Source organism: Macrobrachium nipponense, chromosome 18 (genome assembly GCF_015104395.2).
Source record: "Macrobrachium nipponense isolate FS-2020 chromosome 18, ASM1510439v2, whole genome shotgun sequence".
NCBI classification, from domain to species: domain Eukaryota; kingdom Metazoa; phylum Arthropoda; class Malacostraca; order Decapoda; family Palaemonidae; genus Macrobrachium; species Macrobrachium nipponense.
The window spans coordinates 79,610,115-79,627,614 of record NC_087211.1 but is presented as its reverse complement, the minus strand read 5'-3'; the positions used below and the strand labels follow the sequence as shown (position 1 = coordinate 79,627,614).

Below are 17,500 nucleotides of genomic sequence, written 5' to 3'. Positions count from 1 at the left end.
TGTTTGTCCCCACTCTCCCCCCCACCCTCACCAACCATTCCCCTTCCAGCTACCCCTACCCACACTTCACCGACTATTAAATTAACGAAAAACACACGGGCGGATGAGATATATGGCGACCGTTTATTAGACGGAGAGGGGGAATACATAAATCATTTAAGGACAAAAAAATGTTCTGTGTTCAGAAACGTTTTGATAATAGAAGAGAATATAGAATTTAGGTTAAAGGCCAAGCAAACGACTGGACTTCTGATGAGGTCATTTAGTGCTGAAAGGGATACTATTGACAGTAAAAAGGTTTTATCAAAGGTGTAACAGGACGAAAACGAGGGTTTGACAGGTGTAACAGGAGGAAAAAAAAACGAGTTTGAAAGTTTAACAGGGGAAAAAAAAAAAGTAAAACGAGGGTTTGAAAGGTGTAACAGGAGGAAAACGAGGGTTTGAAAGGTGTAACAGGAGGAAAACGAGGGTTTGAAAGGTGTAACAGGAGGAAAAACGGGAGGTGTTTTAACAGTGTAAAACAGGAGGAAAACGAGTTTGAAAGGTGTAACATGGAGGAAAACGAGGGTTTTGAAAGGTGTACAAGAGGAAAACGAGGGTTGGATGAAGTTAAACAAGAGGGAAAACGAGGGTTGGAAAGGTGTAACAAGAGGAAAACGAGGGTTGGAAAGGTGTAACAAGAGGAAAACGAGGGTTTGAAAGGTGTAAAGGGAACATTTGAGGAAAACGAGGGTTGGAGGGTTGGAAAGGTGTAACGGAGGAAAACGAGGGTTTTGAAAGGTGTACAAGAAGGAAACGAGGTTTGAAGGTGTAACGGAGGGAAAAAAGAGGTTTGAAAGGTGTACATGAAAGGAAAACGAGGGTTTGGAAAGGTGTAACAGAGGAAACGAGGTTTGAAGGGTGTAACATGAGGAAAAAACGAGGGTTTGAAAGAAAGAGGAAACTAAGGGTTTGAAAGGGGTAACAGAGGAAAACTAGGTTTTGAAAGGTGTAAAACAGGAGGAAACCGAGGGTTTGAAAGGGTTTGTAAACAAGGAGGAAAACGAGGGTTTGAAACGTGTGTAACAGGAGGAAAACGAGGTTGAAAGGGTGTACAGGAGAAAACGAGGGTTTGATAGGTGTAACAAGAGGAAAACGAGGGTTTGAAAGGTGTAACAGGAGGAAAACGAGGGTTTGAAAGGTGTAACAAGAGGAAAACGAGGGTTTGAAAGGTGTAACAGGAGGAAAACGAGGTTTGAAAGGTGTAACAATGAAACGATGTATGAAAGGTGTAACGCGGAGGAAAACGAGGTTTGAAGGTGGTAACAAGAGGAAAACGAGGTTTGAAAGGTGTAACCGGAAAGGAAAACGAGGTTGAAAGGTGTAACAAGAGGAAAACGAGGGTTTGAAAGGTGTAACAAGAGGAAAACGAGGGTTTGAAAGGTGTACAGAGGAAAACGAGGGTTTGAAAGGTGTAACAGGAGGAAAACGAGGGTTTGAAAGGTGTAACAGGAGGAAAACGAGGGTTTGAAAGGTGTAACAGGAGGAAAACGAGGGTTTTGCGAGGTGTAACGGAGGAAAACGATTGGGTTTGAAAGGTGTAAAACAGAGGAAACACGAGGGTTGAATGGTGAAAACAGGAGGAAAAACGAGGGTAAGGTAACAAGCGACGAGGTTTTGCAGGTGTAACAAGGAGAAAATGAAAGGGTGAAAGGTGTAACAGGAGGAAAACGAGGGTTTGAAAGGTGTAACAAGAGGAAAACGAGGGTTTGAAAGGTGTAACCGGAGGAAAACGAGGGTTTGAAAGGTAACAGGAGGGAAAAGAAAATTTCGAGGAAAACGAGGTGGTGTAAAGGAGGAAAACGAGGGTTTGAAAGGTGTAACAGAGGTTTTAAAACGAGGTTTGAAAGGTGTATTAACAGGAGGAAAACGAGGGTTTGAAATGTGTTTAAAGGTGTAAACAAGGAGGCGATGTTGAAAGGTGTAACAAGAGGAAAACGAGGGTTTGAAAGGTGTAACAAGAGGAAAACGAGGGTTTGAAAGGTGTAAACAATTTAGGAAAACGAGGAAAAACGAGGGTTTGAAAGGTGTAACGGAGGGGAAAAACAGGGTTTGAAAGGTGTAAAACGGAGGAAAAACGGAGGGTTTGAAAGGTGTAAAAACAGGTTGTAAAACGAGGGGTTTTGAAAGGTGTAAAACAAGAGGAAAACGAGGGTTTGAAATGTGTAACAAGGACGAGGGAAACGGAGGGTTTGAAAGGTGTAACAAGAGGAAAACGAGGGTTTGAAAGGTGTAACCGGAGGAAAACGAGGGTTTGAAAGGTGTAACAGAGGAAAACGAGGGTTTGAAAGGTGTAACAAGAGGAAAACGAGGGTTTGAAAGGTGTAACAGGAGGAAAACGAGGGTTTGAAGGTGTAACAAGAGGAAAACGAGGGTTTGAAAGGTGAAAACAAGAGAAAACGAGGGTTTTGACGGTGTAACAGGAGGAAAACGAGTGCTGAAAGATGTAAGGAGAAAACGAGGGTTTGAAAGATGTAACTTTGGAGGAACGAGTTTGGAAAGGTGTAACAGGAAAGGAAAAACGAGGGTTTGAAGGTGTAACAGGAGGAAAACGAGGGTTTGAAAGGTGTAACAGGAGGAAAACGAGGGTTTGAAAGGTGTAACAGGAGGAAAACGAGGGTTTGAAAGATGTAATAGGAGGAAAACGAGGGTTTGAAAGGTGCAACAGCAAGAAAACCCTTTGCAGTGGCACTATGAGTCAACTGTTAGGAGAGGGTTGAGAAAAGTAAGATGGAAAGAGAGAGATTGCGAACGATTAAGGAAATTTCTATCTGGAGCAATAAATATCGAGGAGCCCCGCTGTGTGGGTGTCGGAGATGGGCGAGAAAGTAGAATTCGGCGGCGAGGAGGGGGGAACCGGTGGGTGGGCCACGTTCTTCTGCAATTTGCGCAACGCTGATGACTACTTTTTTTTTTTTTTTTTTTTTTTTTTTTGTTTTTTTTTTTTTTTTTTTTTTTTTTTTTTTTTTTTGACGCTCGAGAGCGAGCGTTGAAAAGTAGAGCCTCAGGTATTTGTCTTTCAGGCGTAAAGGCGAACTTAGCCAGTATTCACGCCCAGTGAATTATTTTCCCACATAGTAGAGTTGAATGGATAAGTCACTCGTCAGTGTGATTATAATTAAATGTATGTATGTATAATAATAATAATAATAATAATAATAATAATAATAATAATAATAATAATATAATTTTATTTATTTATTTTCAGCTCAATATCATATACATGGAATACACAAAGAACAGACAATAACGTACACAATCTAGATACACAAAATATCATGACAGAAAAAATGATTACTCGGCAATATCCACACTTGCAGAAGTAGTATGAAAGATGGTAATCAAAATAATGGTAATAACAGTAATAATGTTGAGAATAGTTTAAAACAGAAAGAAAAGAATTAAGGATTATAACACACACAATCAAATCAACCGAGCCCTTAGACTCGCCCCCCCCCCCCTCCCCCTCCCCCAAATCTCACCTTTGCCGTTGGCCTTCCGGCTCCAAATCCCGCCCGGCAGCGGCAGACACTGCCACACGACGCACTGGGACATCCGCACGCTCTCTCGCATCACGCCCGCCGCCCTACGCCCACCACCCTCCCCGCGGAGGACGACCTCACGGTCCCAGCCCCTCAGGCCGCCCAGTTCCAGCCCGGCCGCCCCGACGTGCACCACGTGGTGGGCGTGGCTACTGTCCACGCTGACCTGGGAAGGGCAGCGCCGGGTGGAGGTGGGCGTCGGTGGGGCGTCGTAGGTGAAGGTGTAGGACGACGAGGGCGTGGGCGGGGGCTCGTGGCTGCTGAGAGAGGCGCAGGAGGAGGATGGCAGAGGCGGCGGGGAGATGTGCCTGTGGGGCGAGATGAAGGAGAAGATTCGTGTTAAAGGATAGGTTTCAAATTCATTATTATTTTTTATTTCTCTATTTAATATATCTATCTAAAAATTTATGTACTACTATTATTATTAACCAAACAAAAACTTCTTTCAGTTTCCTTCTGAAGATTGAAAAAGAAACCCACAAAATCACTTTGTTACTTGTTTACTTCTAAGTATTTACATTTAATTTTACTACACACTCGAGTACTTTCAGGCCCTATCTGTGGCCCATTTTCAAGAGATGTTTGGGATGTCAGCCTGGGTCAAGGCCCAGCAGTCTTCTGATTTTGTGGGTTTCTTTTTCAATTATTATTATTAGTATTATTATTATTAACATTATTATTATCATGAATATTGTTGTTGTTGTTATTATCATTATTGTTACTATTAGTAGTAGCAGTAACTTTTTTTTATTTTATTTACTTATTCATTCATAAATGTATTTATTTATTATTATTTATTTATTATTTATTATTATTATTATTATTATTATTATTATTATTATTATTATTATTATTATTTTATTATTATTATTATTACTACTACTACTAATATCATAATCATCCAGGCTACAAAGTTTCCGTAGTACCTAAGATAAGAAGTAAATAAATAAGTAAAAGTCTTCAAAAGAGGACACCATAATATATCATAATAAAATAAATTAAAAAAAAACTACGGCTAACCGTATCACGTAGAAGAAGAAGAAGAATAAGAGAGAGAGAGAGAGAGAGAGAGAGAGAGAGAGAGAGAGAGAGAGAGAGAGAGAGAGCGAGTGGTTCCCGCATCAAAATATGACTCTAATAATCAGGAGTCTTCTTCGCCGAGTGACGATAAAGCGTCCGTCAAGATTAGATTTTCCTGAAGACGGCTTTTTTTTTCTTATTGTATGTTAGCCTATATTTAGTTGAGTGACAGGTTCAAAATTAAAAAGACATTCTCGTCCTTAGCTTTCTTCACACAAACGCTATGTACTGTATATATACATATATATATATATATATATATATAATATATATATATATATACTATATATATATATTATTATATATGTGTGTGTGTGTGTGTGTGTATAAATATATATATATATATATATATATATATATATATATATATATATATATATATAATATATATATATATATGTATATGAGTCATATCACATTACCGTGATTCATATACATACATCGAGCTACAAATGTCCTTTAATATCTAATTCGCTCTACCGGCATTTGTAGCTCGATGTATATATAGTATATTATTATATATATATATATATATATATATATATATATATATATATATATATATATTATAGCCTATTTGTAGATATATGTATGTATTATATACATACATATATCTACAAATAGGCTATAATATATATATATATATATATATATATATAATATATATATATATATATATAACCTTATTAATATCGCAAATATAACAACAATTAACTAAAACTAACGCTGAAGCCACACAAAAAAAACAACCTCATTAACACTTCCTCAGCGGTAATCAATCATACTTCCTCGAGGTCACTATCTCTCAATCATACCTCCTCGAGGTCACTATCTATCAATCATACCTCCTCGAGGACACTATCAATCATACCTCCCCGAGGTCACTATCTCTCAATGATACCTCCCTGAGGTCACTATCTATCACACATACCTCCTAGAGGTCGCGGGCGAATGGAAATCCCCCGGAGGCGAGACGGCCTTCCTCTGGGGCACGGGCGTCACGCTGCCCTCCCGCAGGGTATCTTGGGACGCCCTCCGACTCATCAGAGGCGAATTCTGCCATTTCTCCTTGAACCTCCGGCGGGCACTGGGCGTGCCTGGGGAATCCTCCAGGGCCCTGCGGGGTAACGTGGGCGTCTGGATGCCCACGGAGCGCGTCTTGGGCGCCGGGGACGGCGGGGCGGGCGTGGGCGCGGGCGTGGACGTCGTCGAGGTGGACGTGGAGGTGACGGTGTCCTGCGAGATCGTGGAGGTCCTGTCCCCCTTCCGATTCTTGCGACGGGGGAAGGGGGAGAGGGCGTACTGAAGGAAGGACGCCATGCTGTCACTATTTTTTTTTTTTTTTAATAAAATTATATCATTCACTTAAATAACTTCAAACTCACTTCGTTAGATTCAAACGCAGTCGCTCGTCTCATATAACACTTGACCTTGGAATGACCTCAGGTCATTCGCTGACACCATTGTTGGGGATAGAATAATATTCTCTGGAAGCTCCTTGAGTTTCAAGTCGGTGGCCCCTTTGGTGGGCTTGATCCATTTTCTGAATAATGATTATATATAATTATAATAAAAGCGTACAGCTTTGAAGGCAAAATCACAGTCACTTATAGTCACGAATACTGGTGGCCTTCAGCCGTTATTTCCGTTTAAGGTACAAAGGGAAGACGGTGAAGTAGTAGTTTCCACATTTACAGGACGATCCATCGTTTCCCCAAAAAAGGCAGTGCTGAACACACCCTACAAAAAAGACAAAGAAATGTGTAAATTTCATTGCTATCAAAGAGAAAATTTATATATTCATAATTTTAACAAGTTTAGTACAAGGTGTAAAGCTTTTAAACCCCAAAAATGGCAGTGTTGAACACACCCTGCAAAAAACACAAAGAAATAAGTAACTTTCATTGCTATTAAAGATCAAAATTATATATTCGCAAATTTAACAAGTTTACAAGGTGTGAAGCTGTAGAAGGCATGCCCTATCCACTGGCAATTTCCACTGTAATTGAAGGTATAACAGATATGATGGTGAGAGCTTGACTGTGAGGCTGACCAGGATGTGTAAGGTACATCTGAAATGGGTGAGAGGGATATGCTGTTCCTTTGTATAGGTGTCAAGGTACCAGGGGTATCAAGGTAAACTTTAAGACATTGCTTAGCTAATATTACTTGTATTACTTGATTAATATACCCAGGAAAGTGTAAAGTAACAATGGTTTGTTTTACTGCAGGTTGAAGAATAAAAGGCCACCTGGAATTGGTGAATATATAAATGAGATGTTGCATGATAGTGAAAGTGTAATTTTCTTTAAAGGTATAACTATCAAGGTGTAATGTACACCTGAAAGAGGAAAAAGTAACACAGCAATGAATGAGAGTAATAACTTATTTTCTGTAAAGGTAAACAGTGTTGATACAACATATAAAACTGTAAAATCATGCATGTGTATCTTTGATATGAATTCCCCCAGAGATAAATGTTTACATGATTCATAAATAACAGCTGTTCTGCTGTGTAAAGGTCATTAATGTCGAGAGAACGATATATAACCTTACTGTCATGCTTAAGTACCTTTTATCTAAATTCCCCAGAATGTTCTGTATAAATTATAGACATGAGAGAAATGGCTCTGCGTACCGTACGTGAATCGCTATATCACGTGGGAAAAAACAGTTCTGGTAAATTCAAGACAGAAAACCAATAAATAACTAAATTATCCACCCAGCAACCTACGAATAAAGACAGAAACAAGCGAACCATTCCATGAACACCGTAATAAAGATGCGAAAAGCGATAACACAAGAGTAACTACAGCCAGTCTACAACCATTTGAACCAATGGTTATCAAAGTAATAAGTCTTTTCCTCCACGGACGTTAATTAGGCAACTCAATTAGCGTTCGCCTTCGAAAAAAAATAATAAATAAAGTAAAATTCGCCGTGTAAGCGCCTTCTCGCTAGACCTGGCTATAATCAAGAGCAGGAATAATTAATGGTCTCCAAAATACGCTCCCAGGAAGCCGTTTTACAAATGTCTCCCATGTGTGTCTTATCATTTGACTAACTCTCTCTCTCTCTCTCTCTCTCTTACTTAATGTGAAGCTTAATGGAGAGGAAATAAACTTATTCTCTCTCTCTCTCTCTCTCTCTCTCTCTCTCTCTCTCTCTCTCTCTCTCTACAATGTGACGCTTAATGCGAGGGAAATGTCTGTCTGTCTGTCTCTCTCTCTCTCTCTCTCTCTCTCTCTCTCTCTCTAATATGTGCCGCTTAGTGCGAGGGAAATATAATTCTCTGTAGTAGCCATCTTGCTTGGTGAGACGTTCCCGCGTGAAATCAGATTAATCAACAGATATCACAAGTTTAACATACGACTAGAATTTGAGAAATATCTAGAAGTGTTCGTGAACTATCGGTGATAAGATTAGTGTGAAAATAGTAGGATAAAGCGTCTTCTAAGTTAGTTTATCAAGTGTAATACTGTAAATCAGAACAAGATGGCAGTAAGTTCCAACTGCGGGAAGAGATGGCGTAATTTATTTAGCGGTGTTTAGCAGATTCGCAATACGATGAGGTAGCAGGAAGGGAACTGGCATTTCTCATCTATGAAATCAGCAACAGTCCTAACCAAAAAGATACAAAAGCATTCATAGATATATTAGAAGGATATAATCCTTCAAACTGGAACAAATCTAATGAAAACATCTTGAAAATAATTGAAGAAGTTCCAAATAAAATCCAAGTGGTCAAGAGACTCATAAAGAAAATATACATAAAACAACATATTCCGACAAAGAAAATGAATAAGGTGAATCTTGTGAATATCCTAATTGACGCATTAGGAAAAAGAATGCCAAAAGCATGCAAACTGTGTAAGGTTTGGTATAGCATAGTCAATCCACAAAACCTAATCAGAAAATGTGCTGCATGCAACATTCCGACCCATCCACAGTGTGCTGAGGTAATACAAGATATGAGAAAAGATACAAAAATTTTTTGTTCAACATGTCTATCATGGATAGACAATGTTATTAAATCAGATTGAATGTACCGAAATAGTTGAGGATGAAGAGAAGAGGAAGAAGAAGAAGAAGAAGAAGAAGAAGAAGAGGAAAACGGAAGAGAAGTAAACAAAAATGAAATGACAGAAAAAAATAAGGAAAACAAAGAACAAGATAAAAGTATGGATGCAGAGATACTCATTGATACTACATATGAGGCAATAAAGCAGCATACCTACGAAGAAATAAATTACGATAGGCAACAGAAAAGCAAATCCCGAAGAGGCTCTACCCAGATCTACACAATGACGGGAAAGAGGAAAAAATAGATAAGAAAGACAAAATCTGCAACCTTTGAAAAGAGGGAATTGCAGATTTGGAGAAAGATGTTACTACAAACATCCTAAGGTATGTCACAACTATGAAATATATGGTAAATGTGCATACCTAGATGGATATGGGGATGATTGCAGAGATCTGCATCCAAAAAAATGCAAAAACCTAAAAGAAGGAAAAGGATGTAAGTTCGACAAAAAATGCAAATATATGCACCCTGTAGCCATGAATCATAATCAAATAAATAACCAACCAAGTAATAAAATCCAAAAAATAATAAAGAAAAACAAATAAAGAGAGAAATCAAGAATATCAGGTAAAAGAGAAAAGCAAACCACCAATGAGATATGCAGAGATGTCAGCAAAAAATTCAATGCATCAGCTCCAAAATTCTACTCAAGGGATAATAACTGTATTTATTATGCAAGAGGATATTGCAGAAACGGAGAAAATTGCAGATTCAGACACAAAATAATAATTATGATGAAGGAAGATCAAATATTATGGAAAAGTTGGATTTTTTAATGTCAGAATTTCTGGAAATGAAAAAAAGAACAACATACCAGAACAGGAAAGACATGGGAAAATCCTTATTACTACCAATATTAAATGAAGGAGAAAACACGCAAACCATCATAGTGATGAATGCGCAGGGTTTAGTTACGAGTAACTCAAAAAGAAAAATAGAGTACTTAGAAGAACTAACCCAAATTGAAAAGAAAATAGATATAATGAATATAAGTGAAACCTGGTATTCCCAAGAGACTTGGGAATGATGATCAAATAAAAGGGTTCCAAACTTATAGATCAGATAGAAAAAATAGGAATCAAGGGGGAACCGCAATATATGGGAAAGACAAAAAACAAGGAAAATATATGAGAAATATAGTAACTCAGAATGTGAACTAATAGCGGTAGAATTTGAATATGAAAAATTAATGAACATAGTAATATATAGACCTCCTAATACTAAAGAGTTTGACTTAATAATTGAAAAATTGGATGATATATGTAGAAATCACAAGGACTGGACTATTCTCCTATCTGGTGACTTCAACTTTACCTTTCGTAGAATGGAAAGAACGAATAGGAGATTGTGGATGTACTTATACATATAAAAAAGGGAGTAATAGTAGTGCAGAAGATAAGAGGCAATTCGAAAAGCTATTAGATATGCTACTAGAATACAACATTCAACAAATAAATCACCTGCCAACAAGAAAAGGAAAATACTTTAGACCTAAGTATTTGTGAACGTGGTGAATTATGTTAAAGAAATAATAGTTTATAATGCGAGTATTTCAGACCATAATGTCACTAGAATATAACAGTTCATTCCCAAAGCAAGTGAAAACAGAGATAAGCAAGAAATGAAAAAGTGGAAGGATATGGAAAATACAACTTCTACAGTAAAAAAGAAATATAAAATGGTCAGAAATAAATGAAGAATTAACAAAGATTGGGATAACATTTTCGTAAGCGATGACATAAGGGTAAATACGGAGATATTATATAAAATATTAGAGAAAATAGTGGAGGATATATACCGAAGAAGAAAAGTAAACATCATTCATGCATACCAAGAGACAGAAGGATCTTGTTCCAGAAAATCAGAAAGTGGAAAAAAGGTCTTGCAAAAGAAAAAAAATGCATGGAAAGTTTATAGAACTAAAAAGTAAGATAGAAAATGCAGAACAAAAGATTATACAATCAAAAGAAAATGAAAAATAAAAAAAAACGGGGAATTGGAAGAAAAAAACCCCTCCCCATAAATATCAAGCAAAACCCCAAACTATTATACGCATATGCGAAGAAGAAGATGTATAAAGAAGAATAGAAATAGGCCCTCTGAGAATTGAAGGGAGATTAACGAATGAAAAAAAGGAAATTTGCAACATACTGGCAGAACGATATAAGAGAGAATTCACCCCTAGAATAGATAATGAAGATAATGATATAGAAGTAAGGGACGAAAATAGTGAATATTTAGCTGACATAGAAATTAATGAAGCTGATATGTGCAGGCAATTAATGAAATTAAAAATGGAGCTGCTGCAGGGCCTGATGGAATCCCTGCTATTTTGTTAAAGAAAGTAGTTCATTCTATCGCAAAGCCACTTGCAATATTATTAAGACAAAGTGTAGATACAGGCAAGATTTATGATGAGCACAAATTAGCATATATCACCCCTACTTTCAAAATGGATCAAGACTTGAGGCAAGTAATTATAGGCCTGTGAGTCTAACATCACATATTATGAAAGTGTATGAAAGGGTAATGAAGAAAAATATTATGAAACATTTAATAAAAAATAATTTGTTTAATATAGGACAACACGGTTTCGTACCCGGAAAAAAGTACACAAACCCAACTGTTAGTCCACCGTGAGAACATATTCAAAAATATGAAAAGCGGAAATGAAACAGATGTGGTTTATCTAGACTTTGCAAAAGCTTTTGACAAAGTAGACCATAATATATTAGCAAAGAAAATTAGAAAACACAATATCGTAGATAAAATAGGAAGATGGTTAAAAGAATTTTTACACAACAGAAAACAGATAGTTATTGCAAACGATGAGAAATCGGATGAAACCAAGGTAATATCCGGTGTGCCACAAGGTACGGTGTTAGCTGCAATACTGTTTGTTATTATGATTGAAGGACATAGACAGTAATGTTAAGGATTCGGTAGTGAGTAGTTTCGCTGATGACACAAGAATAAGTAGAGAAATTACTTGTGATGAAGATAGGAACGCTCTACAAAGAGACCTTAACAAAGTATATGATTGGGCAGAGGAAAATAGGATGGTATTTAACTCTGATAAATTTGAATCAATAAAATTATGGAGACAGAGAAGGAAAGCTATATGCATATAGGGGACCTAATAATGAGGGACAATCACAAATAAGGAAGCAGTTAAAGACCTTGGTGTGATGATGAATAGGAACATGTTATGCAATGATCAAATAGCAATTCTTTTGGCAAAATGTAAAGCAAAAATGGGAATGTTGTTACGGCACTTCAAAACAAGAAAAGCTGAACACATGATTATGCTTTATAAAACATATGTTCGTAGTCCACTTGAATATTGCAATATGATATGGTACCCACACTATCAAAAGGATATTGCACAAATAGAGAGTGTACAAAGGTCCTTTACAGCTAGAATAGAAGAAGTTAAGGACCTTGACTACTGGGAAAGACTACAATCATTAAAATTATATAGTCTAGAAAGGAGAAGAGAACGCTACATGATAATTCAGGCATGGAAAACCAGATAGAAGGAATAACAGAAAATATCATGGAACTAAAAATATCAGAAAGAGCAAGCAGAGGTAGATTAATAGTGCCCAAAACAATACCAGGAAAAATAAGGAAAGCACACAGGACATTAATCCACTACGCACCAGCATCGATAATGCAGCGTCTATTCAATGCGTTGCCAGCTCATCTGAGGAATATATCAGGAGTGAGCGTAGATGTGTTTAAGAATAAGCTCGACAAATATCTAAACTGCATCCCAGACCATCCAAGATTGGAAGATGCAAAATATACCGGAAGATGTACTAGCAACTCTCTGGTAGACATTAGAGGTGCCTCACACTGAGGGACCTGGGGCAACCCGAACGAACTGTAAGGTAAGGTAAGGTAAGGTCTCTCTCTCTCTCTCTCTCTCTCTACAATGTGACGCTTAATGCGAGGGAAATGTCTGTCTGTCTGCTGTCTGTCTGTCTGTCTCTATCTCTCGGACTGTATCTCTCTACTCTATCTCTCTCTCTCTCTCTCTATGTGCCGCTTAGTGCGAGGGAAATATCTCTCTCTCTCTCTCTCTCTCTCTCTCTCTCTCTCTCTCTCTCTCTCTCCAATGTGACGCTTAATGCGAGGGAAATGTCTGTCTGTCTCTCTCTCTCTCTCTCTCTCTCTCTCTCTTCATAACGCTAAATTCAAAAAAAAAAACATTTGGTAAACCAATAAACATAAAATAAGTGAGGTACGTCTCTGAAAAATTGCTAAATGTATGAGGCCCTCTCTCTCTCTCTCTCTCTCTCTCTCTCTCTCTCTCTCTCTCTCTCTCTCTCGTTAATTCAGTAGTTATTCGTCTCTGAATAATTTAAATATCAAATGTCAAGGCAACGTTACCCGTCAAACAGCGAAATATCATATTATTATATATAATATATATATAGCCCATGTCATGAATGAGATTCTCCCTCCCTCCTTCCATATTTTTTCCCTTACACACACAAACACATACATATATATATATGTGTGTGTGTGTGTGTGCGTTTTTGTCACATCACCGTGATTCATATATACATGCATTAAGCTACAAACGTCCTTTAATATCCAATTCGCTCTACCTCGGAATTAATATATTTTCATATATGTAAACCGAAGGGAATTTTTCAATTGATAATAATACCGTCCGCTCGTGGATTCGAACCAGCGGCGCACAAAGGAGAAATCAGGACTTCAGTGATGTTCACAAAGTCGGTAACATGTTCCAATATCTGCCTTCCCCCTCCGCTCCCTCCACTCCCCCGCCCCGCCCTTCTTTTCGGAAGGCTTTGCGACGGACGCCAAGTGGCGCCAGGTAAAGGGAACTCGAACAATGGCACCTATTGTTTCCGTAATTCAGAGGCGAATCCATTCTTCGATTGGCTTCGTGGAAGAGGAAGAAGAAGCTGTGATCACCATATCGAGGGATTCCTCCTTTTGAGAGAGAGAGAGAGAGAGAGAGAGAGAGAGAGAGAGAGAGAGAGAGAGAAATGTGGAATACCATGGAGAGAGAAAAATGAAGGGTGGAAAAACAGAGAGAAAATGTGGATACCAGGAAAGAGAGAGATATCGATGGTGGAGAGAGAGAGAGAGAGAGAGAGAGAGAGAGAGAGAGAGAGAGAGAGAGAGAATGTACACTACCAGGGGGGAAGGAAATGTCTAGTGGAACACTGTGAGAGAGAGAGAGAGAGATAGAATGTGGAATACCGCGGAGAAATGAATGAAAGCAAGCACACACACGCACACACACAAGAGAGAGAGAGAGAGAGAGAGAGAAAAGGCAGACAGAGAGATAATATGACAAAAAGAGAAAAAAAAACTTGTATACTTATTTTCAGTAGCAAGAATTATCAGCCGCAATTTAGCAAACTGTCAATCAAACACCAGTCACAGAACAATTATGACAAGCAATATTTTCTGCATGCCACAAAGTTCCAGAGGTCCCTTATTCCTCACAGCGCTGGACTGTGGAACTGCCTCCCTTCAGAGGATGTCGTGCAATTGGAATGTGAGAAGTTCAAAATTGGAACATGAGAAGTTCAAAATTGGAACGTGAAAGTTCAAAATTGGAACGTGAGAAGTTCAAAATTGGAACGTGAGAAGTTCAAAATTGGAACGTGAGAAGTTCAAAATTGGAACGTGAGAAGTTCAAAATTGAAACGTGAGAAGTTCCAAATTGGAACGTGAGAAGTTCAAAATTGGAACGTGAGAAGTTCAAAATTGAAACGTGATGAAGTTCAAAATGGAACTGAGAAAGTTCAAATTGGAAACGTTGACAAGTTCAAAATTGGAACGTGAGAAGTTCCAAAATTGGAACGTGAGAAGTTCAAAATTGGAACGTGAGAAGTTCAAGCGAAAATGCAATGAATAACTACCCTAATGCTATTTTTGTTTGCAGTTTAATACATTTTTATCGATTTCTCTATTTGTCATTGTTATTGTTTTTATTTCGTTATAAATGGATTTTCCTTTGACTCCTCTTAATTCTTCCAAATGAACACCAAAATATTCTTTGGAAGCTTTTGTGGGCTTGTTCCAAATGAATAGGTTTCATCTTCTGAATAATAATAATAATAATAATAATAATAATAATAATAATAATAATAATAATAATAATGTTAAGAAATTCAGTCCCGTGAAGAACAATCTGTTATAAAAAATACGCAATTATATAGTAAAGTATATTGCTTTATACGTAAATATATAGTTGACGATTTTTATAATAATAATAATAATAATAATAATAATAATAATAATAATAATAATAATAATATAATAATAATAATATTGTACAGCAACATTTATAGTAATATACTTTAATATATAATTGAGGATTATTTATTATAATAATAATAATAATAATAATAATAATAATAATAATTAATAATAATAATAATAATAATAATACGCAACACTTCCGGGGTCTTGTAACACGAAAAAAATTCGCCTGAGACGAAAAAACATAAATAAAAAAAGCTTGAATGAAAGTCTAGGCGACATTATGACGAAACACATGACAGCAATTAACAAGAAGAATGCGCGCGCACCCAACACCAACCCCTGGTGGGTGACACCCGACCACAAGGGGTGATATTATCGCTGGCGGAAGTTGTCTGTCTAGCTAATCTTCCCTCGAGTGTTGCAGGAATTTTTTTTTTTTTTTTTTTTTTTTTTTTTTTTTTTTGTACTGTTAAATGGCGTAAAATTAATAGTGGGTTTTTCGATAATCTTAATTTCAATGAAAAAACATTTACATATAAATATACAGCTAGCCTACACACATACGTATAGTATACAACATGTATATATAAACTGTATGTATATAATACTTATCTATGTATTCTCAGCATGAACAATGTATATGCGCGGTTGCTTTCCTTATCAACTTTTCAAGCATTCCATTTCGTACACACGAACACGTATTCGTGTACATACGCACGTGCATATATAAACACACAAGTACACACAACACGGGAATAACGATGTGGACGTGTGTATATGCATATACATATATAATATATATACATATATAAAACATACATATATATATACTATGTGTGTGTGTATGTGAGTGAATATAATGCACTTACACTAATCTGCTTATCCTTTCGCAAGTAAGCATCACCAACACCCCACAAGCAAAACCAACCACAAGCACGACAAGATTGCACAAACAATACTTAGGATCATATACCAGCCCCTTCAACAAGCAACGAACACGCATCAACAAATCGTGTAAGTCATCCGCAACAACAAAATACCCGAACATCGCCAACGACCGCAAGAAAAAGGAAAACGTAAAAACAGAATAAAAAACGCCAAGGAAAAAGAGAGACCATGTCCCCAGAACGTCATGAGATGAACGGCTACCCGAGGACGAGGGGGGGGGGGGGGGGGGGGTGGGGGGGGGGGAGAGGAGTTGTTGAGGGCGAGGGGTGTAATTACAGTAGGCTGCTGCAGCCCGGGATGACGTGACCACGCAGCCCCGTGCAATCTGGTCTTTAGACTCTGTCTAATCTGGGCTTCAGACTCAATTTGTTCTGGCCTTCAGACCCAATGCAATCTGGCCTTTCAGACAGAATATAATGTGGTCTTCAAACACAATATAATCTGGTCTTCAGGCTCAATATAATCTGGTCTTCAGACTCAGTTTGTTCTGGCCTTCAGACCCAGTACAATCTGGCCTTTCAGACTCGATATAATCTAGTCTTTCAAACCCAATACAATCTGGTCTTCAGACACCATATAATCTGGTCTTCAGGCCCAATATAATCTGACCTTTCAGATACAATATAATCTAGTCTTCAGGCTCAATATAATCTGGCCTTTCAGACTCCATACTATATGTCTTCAGGCTCAATTCAATCTGGTTCTCAGACTCAGCTTATATATATATATATATATATATATATATATATATATATATATATATATATATATACTATGTCTATATATATCAATATCTTTTTTACTGTAATACATCAGTATAATATGAATATGAATATATATATATATCTGTGTATGTGCACATCCTCTTCAACAATTATCACTTGGCATCAACACCGCAAAAGGCAACAATTACTCAGGAATGTTTGTGAGATGAGACAAAACTTTGTCACGGAGAAACTGAAACAGATTCAGCTGTCATGAAAAATTCGCATCTTCTCTCACTATGAATAACGTTTCAACTTTTCAAATTCTTTCTCACTTTCAGTGATCTGTTCTGCTGAAAGGAGACTACAATTTCTCTGTGGAACTGCAGACGTACCAGTTATGAATATGTAAATTTGTCATATATACTATGTCCGTCATCTGTTAGTTCTCTATGTATACGATGCGATTCCACTCCTCATTGCTTGAATGACAGAGTTTGGATGCTGTGCGATTGATGAAAACTATCTCGCACTGATTTGTACTGTTTGTAGCAGATCTGGGAATACCTGAATACCTCATATTTACTCAGGGTATTTCCTAAAATATAGGAACAAAGATTTTTTTTTTGTTTTTTCTGTTTTAGTCTCTGTAAAAAGAGAACCTCACGGAAATTTAGGCTTAAACCTCCTCGCTTACGATATTGACAATTTAATCAGAATTTCTCGTCCGACTGATATGAATGCCTCATTTTTTGCTCGGGGTATTTCTTACAAATTAGAGCGGAGAAGCCTATTCGGTTTTCATTTGCGAACAGAACCATCACTGTAATTTAAATAGCTCTTGTGAT

At 37.4% G+C, this 17,500-nt stretch overlaps 1 protein-coding gene across 1 annotated transcript in view; it reads right to left on the bottom strand.

Annotated features, from left to right (window-relative positions):
• The window catches only part of LOC135197240 (glutamate receptor-interacting protein 2-like), a 365,022-nt gene that overhangs the window by 323,965 nt on the left and 23,557 nt on the right, over window positions 1-17,500 (bottom strand). Inside the window, 2 exon segments of the mRNA XM_064224331.1 lie at window positions 3,522-3,889; window positions 5,593-6,401. Of these exon segments, the coding sequence (XP_064080401.1) occupies window positions 3,522-3,889; window positions 5,593-5,981 (757 nt within the window). The 5' untranslated portion in view covers window positions 5,982-6,401.